Source organism: Trachemys scripta, chromosome 4 (assembly GCF_013100865.1).
Source record: "Trachemys scripta elegans isolate TJP31775 chromosome 4, CAS_Tse_1.0, whole genome shotgun sequence".
NCBI classification, from domain to species: domain Eukaryota; kingdom Metazoa; phylum Chordata; order Testudines; family Emydidae; genus Trachemys; species Trachemys scripta.
The window spans coordinates 41,989,815-42,007,409 of NC_048301.1; the positions used below are offsets into that span (position 1 = coordinate 41,989,815).

At 52.0% G+C, this 17,595-nt stretch overlaps 3 protein-coding genes across 12 annotated transcripts in view; 1 reads left to right on the forward strand and 2 right to left on the reverse strand.

Moving 5' to 3' along the window:
- TTLL5 (tubulin tyrosine ligase like 5) overlaps positions 1–7,557 on the reverse strand; it is a 207,518-nt gene extending 199,961 nt beyond the window's left edge. For 5 of the 6 annotated variants that reach the window (XM_034768482.1, XM_034768480.1, XM_034768478.1 and 2 more), the window contains exons 1-3: positions 7,414–7,557; positions 6,158–6,321; positions 1,186–1,292 (exon numbers count right to left, since the gene is read on the reverse strand). In XM_034768482.1, the coding sequence (XP_034624373.1) occupies positions 1,186–1,292; positions 6,158–6,234 (184 nt within the window). In that variant the 5' untranslated portion in view covers positions 6,235–6,321; positions 7,414–7,557. Of the gene's footprint in view, positions 1–1,185; positions 1,293–6,157; positions 6,322–7,409 lie in introns of all 6 variants that reach the window. The other variant, XM_034768477.1, reaches the window with a different exon arrangement.
- Positions 7,558–7,853: 296 nt separating this feature from the next.
- Positions 7,854–14,444, forward strand: ERG28 (ergosterol biosynthesis 28 homolog). Of its 2 annotated transcripts, none has more exons than XM_034768489.1 (5): positions 7,854–7,920; positions 8,634–8,785; positions 9,501–9,591; positions 13,624–13,742; positions 13,881–14,444. In XM_034768489.1, the coding sequence occupies exons 2-5, from the start codon at positions 8,650–8,652 to the stop codon at positions 13,958–13,960; spliced, it is 426 nt and encodes a 141-aa protein (XP_034624380.1). In that variant the 5' UTR covers positions 7,854–7,920; positions 8,634–8,649; the 3' UTR covers positions 13,961–14,444. The 2 variants fall into 2 exon arrangements, with proteins under 2 accessions (XP_034624380.1, XP_034624381.1); XM_034768490.1 differs by lacking the exon at positions 7,854–7,920 and adding an exon at positions 8,069–8,197.
- Positions 14,445–15,177: 733 nt separating this feature from the next.
- The window catches only part of FLVCR2 (FLVCR heme transporter 2), a 55,789-nt gene continuing 53,371 nt past the window's right edge, over positions 15,178–17,595 (reverse strand). For 3 of the 4 annotated variants that reach the window (XR_004645484.1, XM_034768486.1, XM_034768483.1), the window contains one exon: positions 15,181–17,211. Coding sequence is in view for 1 of the 4 variants with exons in the window: in XM_034768486.1 (XP_034624377.1) it covers positions 17,146–17,211 (66 nt within the window). In the remaining 3 variants the exon portion in view is untranslated. Of the gene's footprint in view, positions 17,212–17,595 lie in introns of all 4 variants that reach the window. The other variant, XM_034768485.1, reaches the window with a different exon arrangement.

A 17,595-nucleotide genomic window follows, 5' to 3' on the forward strand; every position in this document is an offset into this window, starting at 1 on the left:
TTTTTAACTTCTTGACTATAGAGTGATGAATTACCATCTAGATCGGGGGTGGGGGGGAGAAAAAGAACTTTTTGTCCCGAGGGCCACATCTGGGTGGGAAAACTGCACGAAGGGCCATGAATGTAGGGCTGGGGCAGAGGGTTGGGGTACAGGAGGAAGTGCAGTGTGCAGGAGGGGGCTCAAGGCAAGGGGCTGGGGTGCAGGATGTCTGAGGGGCTCAGGGCAGGGGTGCAGAAGAGGGCTCAGGGCAGGTGGTTGGGGTGCGGGCTCCGGCCCAGCGCCACTTACCTTGAGCAGTAGCAGGGCTTAAGGCAGTCTCCACGTCCCTGTGACCGGGGGGGGGGGGGGGGGGAGAAGGAAGGGAGGAGCAGGCAGACGGCTCTGTGCACTGGCTTCGCCTGCGGGTACCTCCCCCCGAGGCACCCATTGGCCATGGTTCTCCATTCCCAGCCAATGGGAGCTGCAGGGGGCGGTGCCTGCGGGCAAGGGCAGCAAACGATGCCCTCTGCCCCCATCCCCCTAGGGGCTGCAGGGATGTGGTACCGGCCACTTCTGGGAGCAATGCAGGGCCAGGGCAGGCAGGGAGCCTGCCTTAGCCCCAAGCGCCATGGGGGTGGCAATCCCATGGGCCATAGTTTGCCCACCCTGATCTAGATTCTAATACAAACACAGGTCAATGAACCATTTAGAGGCAACTAGGTCCATTCCAGAACCAAGTATGTCTCATTCAAGGGAGAACAGCCACTCTTCACAACTCAGGCCTCTAGTTGCAGAATTTCAGAGTAGCAGCCGTGTTAGTCTATATCTGCAAAAAGAACAGGGGTACTCGTGGCACCTTAGAGACCAACAAATTTATTAGAGCATAAGATTTCATGGACTACAGCCCACTTCTTCGGATGCATATGCTGTAGTCCACAAAAGCTTATGCTCTAATAAATTTGTTAGTCTCTAAGGTGCCACGAGTCCTCCTGTTCTAGTTGCAGAATGTTTTCCAAACAGGTGGCTCCCAACACTGCCTTGAACAAGAAAATATCGTGACCAATCCCAAAACATGTCCAATCCAGACAGCCCCTCCTGACATCTTTTTTCCCCACCTCAGAAAGGAGGAAGGCACCTGCTTGGAGGCTACCCAGCCCCTCTCCTCACTGCAACAGACCTAGAGTTGGCACAGGTAATTGCACCGACCTCCAATCAGGCGGATGTAACTGTCCTTGGTCAGAATGGCTTCTGCATGAAACACCAATATGGGGATCCTCCTGCAGCCACCAGTCCACATGATGCATGGGTGATCCCTGCAACAGAGAGATGGTTAACAACATGAGAGCAACTGAGCCTCATGCATACACAGGGGATTACTCACTATGAAGGGATCCTGGTTAGTCCCCCCACAGCAGTGTCATACATTCCCAGGCTTGCACACCAGCCTGCAAGTGTGATATGCAGGCACAAGTGGGCTAGCTTAAAGTATGAGTAAATCCTAACCCAAAACCTTTTTTTGCTTTGGTCCAATCCAGAACAAAGCAGGTCTCATTCAAGGGAGAACAGTCACCCTCCATAACACAGGCTTCTAGTTGGGAATGTTTTTCAGACAACATTGGCTTGACCAAGAACAAGAACAAACCGTGACCAATCCCAAAACACAACCAATCCAGACAGCTCCTCCTGACATCTCTTCTTTCCCCCCTTCATTTTACCTTGGGCTTTTATATTTAATTGATATGAGTTTAACTGGTTAAGTAACTTGCATGACTTCCCCAAGAGGAGCCTCACACTTCTCCACTAAAGAACTCAGGAATCACATCTCTACACAAAGCAAGAGCCACACCCAAGGACAGAGGAATACGGCACTAGCATTATATCCACACTCCTAGCCCCACCAACCCAAGCAAAGCAGGAGCCACTCCACTGTATAAGGATTGCATACTAGTGCACTGCTGCCTTGCTTCAGATCTGTACTCCCAAGTGCACTAAGTGGCCACTGTGCTGGCATCCTGGGCTCAGAAATTAAACAAGCAACAGGAATCACACATTGTTCTACACAATGGGTGACGCTATCTGCACCCTTTTTAACTTATGTCAAAGACAATAAGATTGCAGCCCAGAATTCTACAGGGTTGTCCATGGCCACTCAGCAGCCTATGGAGGCTATAGGTGCCAGAATCCAATAATCTATTTTGAGCCAAGCAGCCAGGCCACATTGCATACTGGGAACGGTAGCCTCTATTAAAAGGGGAGAACAGTTGCAATCTGTTCAATTTGATCCCAGTTCAGTCCAACCCTCAGCTAGGTAGTTTGGGCATAGCCCTTTTGCACCTCAGTCTTGCTTCTGTTCTTTGGTTTTGCAGATTTTTTTTTTTTTTTTTTAAGCTTTTTGTTAAGGTACCTAAACACAACACTACAAGACAAGCCTGGCAACAGGAATGGAAGCAGAAACTGTATTGTACCAAACAGTAACTTTAAGATTGGCTAAACTGACAGTGCCCTGTTGTTGTCTAGCACTGGCCACATCTCACTATGCAGTGTCAAAGCCCCAGACTATCACAGTGCAAAAACACTGACGTTTGTATGTGTTCAAAGGCTCAGCATCAGGAAGGAGCACCATATCTATCAGCAGATCAGGGCCTGCTTTACCTGCACTGAGGTAGCCACTTCCAGAACATGGAAGGGAAAAGCCTGCAACAAGAGTTGCCAGTCTGGTGAATGTGTCTGTACAAATTATGAATCCTGTTTGATACTGAAGTGGTGAAACTGCTTTATCACGGAATGCTCCTCTATCCAGATCCAGCATGGACTGACAACCTATAGAATGTCCACACCAGACTAAGGACAATGGTATGTACTTAACTTTAACTACTGTACTCTGACCAGACAACAGATATGCTCAGCAGGTTAGCTGGGACTGGGAGAAAGTAATTCTCCAACTTGTCTGCAAGGAGTGGGAAAGTGGAGAGGAAAACTTGTGTTTTAGAATCTTGTACACAGTGTCTGCATTTAACATGTTATACCTACCACATGTGCCTTGAAGACAAACTGTGGGCCCAGAGCACCCACCCAACTGGAGTTCTGGGAGAGGGCAAGTCTGAGAGGCCAGCACTGAGTCTAGAGACTGGGCAAGAGACCACCTGACTGCACCTTTCAGGTGGGAGTGCTAGAAAGAAGATCTGCACCCTAAGAGTGTGCCCAGAGATCCTAAGACAGTGGCAATGGCAGATCTCCATTCAGTGTGAGTAATTAAAATATCCACGGATTCAGCAGTCTGGTGACTGACCAAGAGGGGGCACTCCCCTGGAGCTGTGACAAGACGAAGCAGCTGAAGAGAAATACAGCACAAAACACTGAAAGCTATTATGTAAATATAAAGGCATAGAAGGCAAATTTGTCATTCTGTTTAAGTGGATAAAGCTCAGTAGTCATAACTCACTGCTAAGGGAAATCAAATATGAATAGTTACAGAAAAGCAAACACCCTGGGAGGGTGTGGAACATCTTCTAGATCTACATGGATCAATCAGAAGAGAAAGACACATATAGACGGGTGGATATGCAGAGCATGTAAGATTGTTGGCATTATTTGTAGCTTCTTCAGATGCATGCCAGAGCAATGTTGCTTGTTTTGCCTGACCAAAATCCCTATTAGGTGAGGCTAAAATCAGGGTCTGAGCTGACAACACTGCAACTGATACCAGCTAGTTTGCTAGGCCTGCATCATCAGACTGTGTGCTAGGAGGAGAATATTTAAAGTTCCTAATGTAGCTTTGTCCCTGGAAGTGTTTACCCTTGGTCACCATAGAACTCATTCCAGGATACATGATGACTCAGTGTATTGGGTAGGATATAGAGCCTCTGACCTCCAATTCTTGCTTCAAATCCCACCCAAGTGGATATTGGACCTCAAATATCTGTTCAGACAATATGCAGTGTTATCATAGCTGTGTCGGTCCCAAGGTATTAGAGGGACAAGATGGGTGATGTAATATCTTTTATTTGACAGACTTCTATTGACAAAAGACAAGCTTTTGAACTTACACGTCTTCTTCAGATCGGACCTGAGGAAGAGCTCTGTGTAAGCTCAAAAGCTTCTCTGACCAATAGAAGATGGTTCAGCCAATATGAAATAAATCCGTGTCTTCAATGCAATTCCCACCAAACAGGTGTCTACAAAACCAACAACACAACTGTCCCCCATCCACCTTTACAATCTCAGGAGAAAGGCCGATAATTGAAAGAACCATAAAATCTGAATTCTGTCCAGGGCAGAGGAAGGCACACTGGGTGAGGCACAAAGGATTCAGTCTCCAAGGGCTCCTTTTTAGAGCAGTGGGCATTATACATGATTCTCTGCTTGTGCCCCAGCTAGATCCCTGTGACCTATACACACTGCCCCATCCCTGTTTTTATCATTCTTTGAATCTGTTGAGTTCTGGGCTTAGTGGTCCCTCCCTCACCTATCCACCAACCCAGTATTAAAATAGGCTACCACTTTTCACCAGTGATAAACTCTTTAAAAAAAGTCATTCAGTAATATACTTGTCTGTACCCTTGGGTTACAAATGCACAGAGAAGTACCTGTGTACCCTCCCTTTCTGCATTTCTAGACAGAGATGCACAAGAAGGCTCCTATATGGGCACCTTCTCAAGACTGAGGTAAAGTAGTAATCTGCGTAGGCCCCCTCCCCACATGGGATAGAAAAGATCATTTTTGCCCATAGACCATCCAATGTATCAGACCAAATGTGCTGCATTTGAAAGGGAAACAAATATTTCCTTTCCCTAAATAAAGGCAAGCCCCATCCATGCTCCCTCCCAGCACCAGACCAGACCATTCGCACCTGAGCCCTCCTATCTGGCCCCAGAATCCTTCCACCCACCCTTAGTTGAATTCAATTGCTCACCCAGGGCCACTGTGCAGCAGCACCAAGTCTGAGCACAGGCTAGCACCTTACATAAGTGGGAATAGAGCCAAGACAGCAGGAAGAGGCTTTAGGTTAAGCTCTGCCCTGAGGATTTGCAGTGAGACCACTAGGGCTCAGACTATCCTCCAAGCGACTGTTCACATTCATCCGTAGCTTGACCTTGGTCACTTGGTGCAGACATTGTGGACAAACTGTGGTCTGACTGAAGGACACAAACTTGGGCCCTGCTTCCGCTTCCCTGGATGTTGGAGGACAACTGGCCAGCTCAATTTTGTCTGAAGTAATAGGTAGAGGCCCTCTGCATGGTCAGCTTGGGGAAGCCTTTGCCTCCAAGTCCCTGCTATGCTGAGAGTGATCTTTGAGAAAGAAGGGAACCCAGCTTATTAAAGCAAACTCAGATAATGTGGGAGCAGGACACCATTCTGGAAATGGACAACCCTGAAGCAGCAGAGATGGAAGGAGGTGCTAGACAAAGCCGGGGGTTAGGGCTGACAAGAACTCAAAGATGAGTGGAAGTAACATAGTTCCTATTAAGCTTAAATAGAACATGGGGGGCAAGAGCACTCAAATGCCCTACATAACACAGGCTGCTCTGCAATTCCTTGTGCTGCCACAGGTGAAAACCAAAGCAAATGCAGCCAGCAGAACTGGGGGCTACCCATATTTCCCTGAATGGCAGCAAAGAGAATCCACCCTAGGTGAGAAGGGGATGCCAGTGAGTCATGAAAGAATGTACCAATAGATAGGAAGCCAGAAAATGAGTGGAGCAAGAGAAATCATAGAATATTAGGGCTGGAAGGGACCTCAGGAGGTCATCTAGTCCAACCCCCTGCTCAAAGCAGGACCAATCCCCAGATAGATTTTTGCCCCAAATCGCTAAATGGCCTCCTCAAGGACTGAACTCACAACCCTGGGTTTAGCAGGCCAATGCTCAAACCACTGAGCTATCCCTCCCCAGAGCTAAGGCCTCATCCCCTTCCAGAGGCTTCCTCTCTACAGGAAAGGGGGACCTTTTATGCTTCCCAAAGAGTTCTGCACCTACCAACACACCAGGTGACCTGATCTTTATTATTAAAAGCCCAAGACCCACCCCATCTATTTCCCCCCTCACCACACAGACTTGAAGCATGTGGGGAGAGAGAGAATGCAGCTGTCACACTAGATAAGTAAATATCCTCCAAAGACCCGAGTACATTCCAGGTGAAGCATAACTAAGGTTCAGGCACAGTGTATGTTTTTACTTACTCTGGCCCTTCTTCCACTTCTTCCTCCTCCGAGGACGAGCCAGTTTCCTCCAGGTCCCGAGCCATCCCAACTGGCATCTCCTATGGGAGTGTTCATGCAGCCCAGTCACAGTGGTCTCTTAGACCCTTTCATATAGAATCAGTGGATCTAGCCAGTGCAGCTACCTGCAATAATCATCAGAAGTATGAGTATATGACTGAGCAGAATAGCCTAGAGACAGATGTCAACTCAACACTACCTCAACTGTTTCCAGTACACAAATCTACATGGGATATAAACCTGCTGGGGCGTAAACCAACCTACTTGCTGCCAGAGGGCAGAAAGAAACTTCCTTAACTGTCGGTTCTTGCACTTTCCTCTGAACCATCAGGTTCTGGCCACTAGTCCAGGACACTTGACTGCACAGACAGGAGATAGATAGCACTGCTATTTTTTAGTCACAGTGATACTCTTTTGGGGCCTTCAACCATCATGAAGAATCCCCTGAGAGACCCTTCCTGGGTCTAACAGGTCCAGTGCAGGAAGTCCCAGGCTAGTTGCCCAAGTGTAGTTGGGCTGACTCAGCACCCCAGAGGAGGCAGTTACTTTCCTGTGCGCCTGACTCAGAGACTAGCTGGAAAGGGTCTGGCTACTTCAGCACTTTCTTCCTCCAAGGCTTTCTTTCCTGCTAGGGACATGCTTTAGTCAAACAAGCCCGGGGGCTCCACACACGGATAACTGGGGGAAGGTCTCTGGCCTGGGTTATACAGGAGCTCAGACAGTCACTTCGGGCTTTACCGCCTATGAAGGAGGGACTGGACCGCCACGCGGCCTGGTGCCGACCCGCGCTGGCCCAGGCCCTCTGGTCACTGCCCGTGCAGGAGCCTCCGACTCCCCCCGTTAGCCCGGCCAGAAGGGTCGGTCCGGGATGCGCGGAGAGCCCAGCACCCCGGTGACGCCTAGGGGGTCAGTGGGCACCACAGGCTGCCTGGGATAAGGGGCTTCCCAAGGCAGCGGCCCCTCCCCACGCCGCCCGCTCACCCGACCCCACCTGCCACCAAGGAGCCCGGCCGCGCTCCAGGGAGGCACCTGGCGCCGCCACACAGCCAGCCGGCCCCGCCGAAAGCAGCCGCCTCGGGGCTAGCGAGCCCGGGACACCAGGCTTCCCGCCGTGCTGCCAGGCGGCGCCCGCCGCTTCCCCCGCCGCTGGGAACCCTGGTGAGTTCCAGGTTCCCTGGGATCGCGCCGGGCCCCGCCCGCCTTCCTCCCGTACTTACAGCCTCGTCTTCCCGGGGGGGCTGAGCTCCGGGCAACTCAGCCCCGGCGGCCGCAGCTCCCGACGCTTCCCCGGTTACTACAACAACCAACAGGCAGGCAACCGCCCCAACTCCCTGCTGCGCAGGCGCCAGCGGCACCCTCCCTTCGCTCGTCCAGCCGCGCAGGCGCAAACGCTACATTGCGCTCCCTACTCAGCAAGGCGCAAGCGCACACCTTGCCTGGGCCACTTGCAGCTTCCGCCTCCTCTAACATGGCGATCGAGGAACCCGAACTATAGGCTGGGCCTATATTTTACGTCACCGCGCCGCAGGGGCGGAGCCCCCTTAGTGTATTTGATTCGTGTAGTGACCTATCAATCCACATGGCGTGTGAGTAGAGATGGTTCTAACAGCCAATCAGAGTAGGGGCAGGGCTAACATGGAACCAATCAATACGCAGAGCATCCAGGGGCGGAGGTGCTGCTGTATAGCGGTGGGGAGTCGCTGGGGCTGCGGGGCTGGGAGCAGGTGTGCAGTGGCATGAGGGCTGGTCGGAGGATGCGGTGCAGGGGCTCGGGGGAGATCGGGGGAGGACTGGGCTGGGGGCTCTCTTGGGGAAGGGCGACAGGGAGGTGATGGGAGGCGGGGCGGAAAGGGGGTGGGGGACTTGTAGGAGAGATTTGGGACAGGAGGAAGCGAAGTGGGGTGCAGCCCTGGGACAGTGGAGCGGGGAGTGCAAATCCCTATACTGGCAGTGGCGAGTAGGATGCATTAACGGGGGAGTCCAAGCCTTGATATCGTGATGGTCAGTGCCCAGCTTTGCCATACAAGGAGCTCAATACACTATCGGTTTTGCAGACGTCTCTGTTTGGGGTGATGTGGCAAGCTGCTGCTGCCAGTCGGGGGAGAGAGGAAGGTGGAGAGGCTGCAACAAAGGTTTCTGAACAGGACCTACTTTGTCAAGTTTGGCCCAGGACCCAGACGATTAGTGACCTCCCACAGTGAGGCAGCATCATGCTTTTCCATCCCCTTTTGATGGACCTAGCGATTTCTACCTTTGCATTATGAGGGGTGTAGTGTAGGCCTCATCTGGTAGGGGCGGGTCTCTTTATGGGAATCTGTGGGAAGAGAAGGTGACTTTCTGTAGAAAAGCCTGGATCCTGGTTTAAGTGGAAGCGTTCTAGGGGGTGGAATCCATGTGGTTTCCTTTTGTGATGCTGATCTCCTGCCTTTGTCCCCAGGAGCAGGTACCAGAGCATGATGAGCCGTTTTCTGAATGTGTTGCGCAGCTGGCTGGTCATGGTGTCCATCATTGCAATGGGGAATACATTGCAGAGCTTTCGTGATCACAGCTTCCTCTCCGAGAAGCTGTACACGGGCACACCCACCCTTGGTAAGGAGCCCAGGTTGCCCTTCCTGCCCATAAAGAGGCATTACCATATCAGCTATACCTCATGTATCAACATCCTGCCCCAGGTCCTGGAGGACTTTTGTCCACATCTCAGAAGTGAGCCACAATTCGGGTCTTACCCTCCTGTGAGCCATATGCTAGCCCAAACTCACAAGGGCAACCAGCACCGTCCCTTCTTCAGCAATGAGCCCTCATCTTCTCTGGAGAGTGCCAACCTGTCTCCACTGTACCATCTTCTACAGCCTTAAGTCACCTGCTGGCCAAGATCTGGAACCCTTTCTCCAGAAAGGTTGGCACTAGATACATATGACCCTCTCACCAAGCCTGCAAATGCTGCTATTCAGCAGTTCTAGGCAGCAGACAGCATTGTTCAGCATCCACAGCAATGCACTTTTAACTCTGTGATCTTAGTACGGCTTCTTCAGTGCTGGAACAAGCCGTGGTTCCTTTCCCGCTTGAGGTCTGTGGTTTCTGGAAAGGGTGCATGGTTCAACAGCTACAGAAACACCCACTCAGCTGCCCCTTAATCATCTAGGAAACCTTGTTATTCTCTCCTACTTGCTGTGGGTGTAACTGCACTAGCTGGGAGAAGATCTCATGTTCTTCCTTCCCTCCACCACTTTGCCTAACCTGCAGAGATGGTAGCTCATGGGAGGGAGCATTCATTTTCCTCATCTGTCTCTTCTTCTCTGCACAGTGAATGGTCTCCAAGCTCGGACCTTTGGCATCTGGACTCTGCTCTCATCAGTGATTCGCTGCTCCTGTGCCATTGACATCCGCAACAAGACGTATGTAAGGGAAACACCAGAGAAGGGGTGTCCCTTTTTCCCCATAGTGTTCACTTGTCACTGCTATAACAGCTCTCTCCTGTCCTTTTATGGGGCAGCTCTGGGGGTTGTCAATAGCTGCTTCCTGAAATCCCCTTATTGGGCCCCTCTTGGGGTAGGGGTAGACAGTCTTCCCTTGAAACATCTTAACAGGTAGCTCAAGATGGGGGATTAATCACTGCTCTCTCAATATCCTTTATGGGGCAGCTCTTGGAATAAGAGGTTTAACTACTGCCCACTGAATCACAGGAGGAAAGGCCACTCATTTGAACCCAATTCTCAGATCAAGCTAATAATTACCAGATCTGACATGGCCTTTTAAGCCCTATAGTGCAGGGGTTCTCAACCTTTTTCTCTCTAAGGGCTCAGCAGGGGTGGGGAGGCCTCAGGGCAGGGGCCTTGGGCATAGGCATAGTTTGACTTCTATTTGGGGGGGGGCAGGGGCCAGTGGGGCTCGAGCCACCTCCGCATAGTGGAGTCCAGCGCCACCTCCACTCCCTGACTCACCTCAGCAGGCCACCCAGACTGTCTGGGTTGGGGGGGGGGTCGCAACCAAAAATTATAACTCAAAGGTAGGGGGTTTCACTCAAAACGTTTGAAAACAGCTTAGGGTGCAGGGAGGGGGTAGCTAGGGGCTGTGTGCGGGGGGGGGGTAACTCGGGGGGGAGGGGGGGGTTGCTAGGGGCTGTGGGAGGGCAGCTCAGGGTAGAGGGAGGGCATCACTTGGGGCAGTGTGCAGACAGGGTAGCTCAACTTGCATGGGGGGTGGCTAGGGGCTGAGTGCGGGAAGGGGAGTAGCTCAAGGTGCAGGGAGGTGGGTACTAGGGGCTGTGTGTGGGCAGGGAGTAGCTCAGGGTGCAGGGAGGTGGGTACTAGGGGCTGTGTGTGGGCAGGGAGTAGCTCAGGGTGCAGGGAGGTGGGTACTAGGGGCTGTGTGTGGGCAGGGAGTAGCTCAGGGTGCAGGGAGGTGGGTACTAGGGGCTGTGTGTGGGCAGGGAGTAACTCAGGGTGCAGGGAGGTGGGTACTAGGGGCTGTGTGTGGGCAGGGGTAGCTCAGGGTGCAGGGAGGGCATAGCTCAGGGTGTAGGGAGATGGGTATTAGGGGCTGTGTGCTGGGAGGATTCCCCTGCAGTCCCTGTTCCCGGAGGGGTCTGCCAGCCACGGAGCTGGGTCTCCCCAACTGGGGGGCTCTTACCAGCTGTCTCTACGGGAGCAAAGGTGTCTGAGAGCTGAGGAACAGCTTCAATGTGGGGCACCAGCACGAGTGGAAGAAATGCTGCTGCTGCCTGTGCCATGCACCAGCCAGAACAGCAGCGGTCCCACACTGCCTGGCTCTGGCTTTGACTTCCGACCTGGCCAGGGGGCGAGGAAAGGAGGGGCAGGGGAGGTGTGGAGCTGTCCCCGGGAACTGCCGTGATCTTGCGCTGCAATGGGGGGGCAATGCCCTCCATGTCCCTAATTCTGTCCGTGCACTCAGGGCTTCTGCCCCACAGGGAGCATCGGGGCTCTGGGATTCAGCCCTGGGCCTCCCTGCCTCAGCCCCACAGGGAGACGCCGGGAATCTGGGCTTCAGCCTCGCAGGGGGGCACCGGGGATCAGGGCTTCAGCCACGGGGCCCTGCAGCCCCCTTGAAAGGGCTCACAGGCCCCCTGGGGGCCACAGACCCCCAGTTGAGAACTGCTGCTATAGTGTTTCTGATCTTCATTCTGGAACCCTCAGCCCGGTGGCCTCATTACCCTGGTGATACTGGGTGCTTAGCAACACTGCCATCATACTGGTGCATGGCGCCTGTTTTGCCAGTGGCTGCTCTGTTAAGGATTGCATGGAAACTCATCCCAAGTGACGTGTCCATGCACCCTGCTATGGGTCTGAAGGGAGCACATGCACATGGGCTGTCTTGATTGGGGCCAGCATAAGCTGGTGGTTGTCTTTGTAACTAGAGGGGATGGGCACTGAGGCTGGCTGTTTATTCCTCTCGTAATAGGGGAACTTCTGTCTGTCAGTAGTGCCAGAGCAGGGTGACTTCTATATGTATCTCTAGTACACACTGGATGAATGACTGTGTGATGGAGATGGGAGGCTGGTGGTTCTCTCTGCTGGGTATATTTGTAGAGGGGGTGAACTCAGGCCAGTTGGTTATGTCTGTGGGTTAGGGGACTGCTGGCAGTTGCCATGGGAGGGGCACATCCTGACCAACTGGTTGTTTCTTGGAAGGGTTTTGTGTTCTAATAGTCTGCAGCAATGTAGTTGCTAGAGGGCAGCAGAGCTCAGGTATTACATCAGCTTAGGTGCTGGATTTGTAGACAGCTCCAGGCCCAAATCAGCTTCTCTTCTTGTATCATGGGGTGCCTCCACCATTCCCCAATCCCGTGTCCCCTCATGTTCTTACCACTCCCCTTGTGCACACACACTCCCCTTATCCGCCTCTGCTCCTACAATGGTAATCCGTGCACATCTGCTGTATGATGCGCTTGAACTCCTCTGCTTCACTGAAACCTGCCTGCAGCTGGACCCATTCCTGCAACATCAGAAGATGGTTCCTGTGGTGCACCCTCATTGAACAGCTCTGGGACAAGGAGGTGATGCTTGTCCTTAAAGGACAAGTTCCCAGTGCCCCTGCTCTCCTCTGAGACATTCTCTCATCATCTCCTCCTCTGTACAGATGGGCTGTGTTTTCTTCCCAAAAGTCCCAGGGGGCTGGACACCACCCTAAGCACTGGCCTCCTGGAGCTGCCTCCCACTCCCATACCCCCAGGAATAAGGACACTGCCTCCCCTACCTCCTTCTCAGCCCAGTACAGCTCTGTGCCTCAGACTGACCACTTTCTCTTTCCAGTGCACTGAGTAATCCTGCCCCTCCCCAGTGACTCCATCGCAGCTCCTATCCTGCCTGCCTACCCTGCTCAGTACTCCCAGATCAACTCAGATTTCCTTTTAAAGTGCCATTGTCCTGCGAAAAGCTGTAAAATGCCTTCTGGGCCCCATGTTTGTGTCGCAGTGAGGTCCATATCACATTTGCTGTTTACAAATAAAAAGATGTTTTTTTCTTCTCATTTCTTCTCAAAACTCACCCTGGGGTGTGCTGCACACTATCAGTAGAGAAGGCTCATCAGGACAGATTCTGTCCTCAGTGCCAACTGTGCTGCCCCATTCTAGCCGTTTGATGTAACGGATTGGAACTTTAGCAGAATCCTTTACTATGATGCTTTGGCTGGAAGAGAATCCACTCATTCTCTCTCAGCTGGCCTAACAGGAGTAAAAAGCTGCAAAGACTTATTTCAGTCACAGACAGGGGTGCTGGAACAATTTTATAGTGGCAGTGCTGATGATGGAAACCATGTATTTGGTGTTTGTTATTACTGCTTCAAGTCGGCGGTGTGGCAGCACCCCTAGTTCCAGCACCACTGGTCACAGAAGTTGGCAGCTCTGACTCCACTACCCCGATAGGAAGGGCCCAGCAAAATGAGAAGGGGCCATCGGTACATAGTCACTTTACAGAATAAGGAAGGTTCTACATTAGGAAATTATCAGATCTTCCCAGAGTTCCTCAACTGGAGTTGATAACTGTTTGGGATTAGTGTAGACAGGACCAAGCCTTTAAGCCCTCATTACTTAAAGCATCCTACACTCATCTCTAGGCCCCTTCCTTGACAGTAATGTTTGCACTTGCAGCTGCCATTTTAGCCCTGATTGGCAAGGACAATGTATTGTCAACAACAGGTAACTTTCACCATGTTAAAAAGGCTCTAACAATTTTGTGGGCGCAAGGAAGATCTTGAGAGAAAATGCCTCAGGCACCAAAGAGGCTGGGAAGGGACCTGTCTGTGGTATTCCCCATCCTGCCGCTGCTAGGCTGGAATTGGATCTCACTCCACAGTGTGAGGATGGACTGGGCTGGCTCTCCCCATCCTGCTCTTTTCCTCTCCCTGGCAGGCTTGTGCCCCCACTACACACTACCCACTAACCGCTCTCTCTTTCTCTCCGCTCTTGGCAGCCTCTATCACATCACACTCTTGACCTTCCTCATAGCCCTGGCCCACTTCCTCTCTGAAGTGTTTGTTTACGGCACAGCAGCCCCGACGATTGGTGTCCTGGCACCCCTGATGGTGGCAAGTAAGTACAGCTTACTCCGTGATTCCCCTGGGAGCCAGGAGGCTGGGGTTGAGCTCAGATGAGGGGGTGGGGAGAGGTAAAGTTCCCTTCCTCTGGGCAGTGTTTCTGGCACCCACTTGCCTTCCATCTGTGTCTCAGGTTTCTCCATCCTGGGCATGTTGATTGGGCTGCAATACCTGGACGTGGATGCAGTGTCACGAAACAAGAAGAAAAATTGAAGCCAAGGGTCCCACGTATGTTAGAATCACCTGCCTGCTGCCTCCACTTCTTCCCTGCCAAACTCCTGCCATCTTACCTCCCTGGCCCCCTCTCTGCTTCTCTAGCCCCTGGCCCCCTGCAGTCAGATCATAGTTTGACTTCTTGTTAATCATTCTTCATTAGCAATTGATTTCACCTGTACAGGCAGTGTTTTAATGGTGACCAGTGATAAAAGCCCAGCCCCAAGTCTGTGGGGGGCTGTCCCACTGTAGGCATTGCCTGAGACATCCTCAGTTCCTAGGCTGGCAAGGGGACCACTTCCCAGCAATGCCCAGCACTGTTCTCCCCCTACTGCAGGGCACCTGCAGGGAGGAGGAGTAGAGCCACCCATGATCTGCTGGAGATCTGTGGAGGAGGAGACACCAAGTCCAGCCCCTGGTGCTGCTGTGTTTTGTATGTGTCTATGTTCATGGGGCAGTTTGTAATAAACAATAGAAAAATGTGGAGGGTGCAGAGTGTTGCCTTCTACTAGAGAGGAGGGAGGAAGGGAGACCCAGCCTGAGTGACAAGGAGCAGCCACCTTTAGCCCACCTCACCCTGGAGGGTAAGTCAGCCCTCCTACCCAGCCAAGGCCTCCTTCCAATCTCCTGCTCCACAGCCTGATTGTTCACACTGTATGAACGTGAAGTGCAGTGGCAATCTATTGCTGCTTCCTCCCCTTTCCCTAGCTTATGAGGGACAATGAAGTGATCCCAGCTGTTCCTTTACTTCCTCGAATGTGGCTGTGATCCAGCTCCCAGCAGAGACTTTGTGCATAATGTGCTGCTTGTGAAAGCAGAGAGGGTCTGGGCCAGGTCTAAGATGGGGAAAGTAGGTGGTGGGAGTTATCAGGATGGGCAGGGTGGGGGGGGCTGTGCAGAAGAGGTAGTGAGGATATTAGAGGATTTGGGGGGAGAATAGACACTAGTAAACAGACACTTGCTTCTGCTCTCTGGGCCAGGAGCCCCTGCCCTATTCAGTGTAACCACCACAGCAGTTCCAGTGAGAGGGGATTGTGTAGGGAGATGTGTTAACCACATAATGCCCAGTGTGTACTATGGGACTGGGCCTGTCCCTCTGCATTTCCATTAGTGGGCTCACACAGCTGCATGGTATGTGCCATCTTTACAGCTCTGCCAATGGTAGGCTCCCTGGGGGTAGATTACTTATGACAACTGTCAGACAGCTGCACCAATACAGCTATTAAATACAAATTATATTTAAAAAGACAAGGAATCCAGTGAATATTTTCCCAAGGCCTTTTGAGATCACACAGGCCTGAGCCACTCCCACAATCCCCAAAATTGTATTATAATAAATCAGGGAAATCCAGTGGAGGAAGGCCACTTAGAGATAGCGGGAAGACAATACTGCTCCAGGGGCACACTCTGCATTATCAAGCATCAGTCTAATGGCTCCAAAACTAGAGCCTGCACAGCATTTTCTAGTGGTCCTTAGAGATGACCAGTCATGTGCTGACAGCTCTCCTTGTGTCCAGGCTCTTTATTGAACAGAGGCACCTGGAGGCCTGCAGAAGTAGATGGACATGAGGAGATGCCAGCCTAATTGCTGCTTCTAGAGGCCTCAGCTCCTGAGGAGAGGAAACAGGAACTGCTTCCACCAAGCCAGGGGCCTGAGCTGCCAGCCACCAGCAAGATAGGATGCCCAAAAATATATTCAGTGGACCTGGAGGACGAGGTGGCTAGGAAACATGCAGCTGGGGGGGGGAGGGGCAGAGGAACAAAACAGATGGGAGGGGAGATAAAATGGAGAGCAAAGGCAGCGAGCATGATTAACTTTTTCAGGACACTTCAAAATACTTATCACTGTTTTCCTAATCTTTTCGATGTGACTGCTAGAATTACTAGGTGGCTCTCACCCAATGAGGAGATGGGGGCATTGATAATAAAAGGGAGGCAAACTACATGATTGCAGCTGGGAAGAGAGATGAGGTCAGTGCTCATGAGTGGAGCAGCAGGCAACAGCAAATGGTGGGGCTGATGGTGAGTGGGAGGGGAGTATCCACAAAATACTCAGGTGATGTGGTTCCTTGTTATGAAAAAAAGTTTGGGATGCCCTGTGCTAGAGCAACCTTAGCCTGCCTCCTACAGCTAGTTGGGTGAGAGGAGGGGAAGCGGGAGCACAATTCCTCCTGTCTGTACCAGCAGAGGGCTCCTATAAAATGTGTATTATTTTTATAGCACCAACCTTGTGCTTGTGTAAAGTGCTTTCCAGCCAAGGAAGGGGACGTGGTCCCTGGCCAAAGGAGCTCACAGTCTAACTCAGTAGTGTTGTCACAGTAGCCCTGAAGGCTGGTGTCAAGTATAAGGTGGGCTAGACCCTGGTGCACTTTGAACACGTGCCCCAGCGCCAGGCCTTGTGACTGACAGTTGGGCTCTGTCGAGGGCACATATTGGTATTTCCCCAGTCCTCTTACAAATTTTTACTCTACAAAATTTCAAAAACCATCAGGGAAGTTTGATTAAAATAGAAAATCACATTAGTCCACAGACTAAAAATCTGCTGGGCTAGGAGGTCCCTGTACAAAAATGGGAACTGACCACAGTTGTCATGCACTTTGCAGAGCCTGGGGAAGCGTGGGGGCCTGAGCCATCACCCCCACACTATGGCCAGGTGAACCACCTGCTCCAGTCACTATGAATACAGGGCAGACCCATCACTTCCAGAGCAAGGGTCACAACTCAGAGGAGGGCTGGTCACAAAGCAAATGCTGTCTAGTTCTCTCTCCACCAAGAGGTTCCTTCAGAGGATGCACTTGGCCACCCATCATATACTTCTCTGGAAGGGGAGATGAGGGCCACTTGAGGAATGCCACTGTGGGCTCCAAATACTGAGTGCTGCATTGGACTCACAGCCCCTGCTCCTCTGAGCCCCAAGCAGACAGATTTGGGGCTTGTGGCTCCATGAAGCTTTCCTGCTGAGCAATAGGTTCTCCCACAGCAGGACACAGAGGTGAAAGCAGACTGATGAGAGAAACCCTGGCTGATCTGTTCCTTCTGATGGCTCCATGAGCAGCTTTCTGGACTCCAGCCCTGATGCTGCCCCCAATGCCATGCCGTGTGGGTACCAGAAGGATACTGCAAGTGACAAAGATGGGAAGGGGGGTGTGGTAGGCAGTCTCTCCCAGCTCTGCCATCCCGCCCCTTCACAGCTTTGATTCATCAAGGACCACAGGAGCAAGGCTGTCCCCAGGCACCTCTTCCAGCGCTTTCTGCAAAATCAGAGAAAAGGGGCATGGTTAGAGCACCAGGTGGCTAGGGCTGGGCTTCAGTGCAGGCCTTGGAGCCCAAAGGCTGGGATACTCCTGAGATCCTCAACAAATCATGCATGAGGATCAGACATCTGCAGAGGAAAGGAAAGGCCCCAAGGAATAATAGCTAAGACCATCCTCTTTAGAGCTCAGCTAAGATTGCACCAGCTCCCTCACCCGACAGCTCCACTGCTCAGGTGAGGGGTGTTGGAACAGGCAGAGCAGGGGCCCCTTTCCTCTTGGGCAACCCCCCTGGGCTATTGTAAATACATAGTCATGGCAGCCCCACACAGCCAGCTCAGCTAGAGAAAGGACTCCGCCTCCACTGCAAATGGAGCTTCCAAG

What these genes read in the sequence shown, in the direction of transcription:
- ERG28 (XM_034768489.1), top strand. Translation starts at nt 8,650, where the DNA reads ATGATGAGCCGTTTTCTGAATGTGTTGCGCAGCTGGCTGGTCATGGTG. An exon ending in CACGGGCACACCCACCCTTG is followed by an intron (nt 8,786 to 9,500) that starts GTAAGGAGCCCA and finishes TTCTCTGCACAG; the next exon opens with TGAATGGTCTCCAAGCTCGG. An exon ending in ATTGACATCCGCAACAAGAC is followed by an intron (nt 9,592 to 13,623) that starts GTATGTAAGGGA and finishes CGCTCTTGGCAG; the next exon opens with CCTCTATCACATCACACTCT.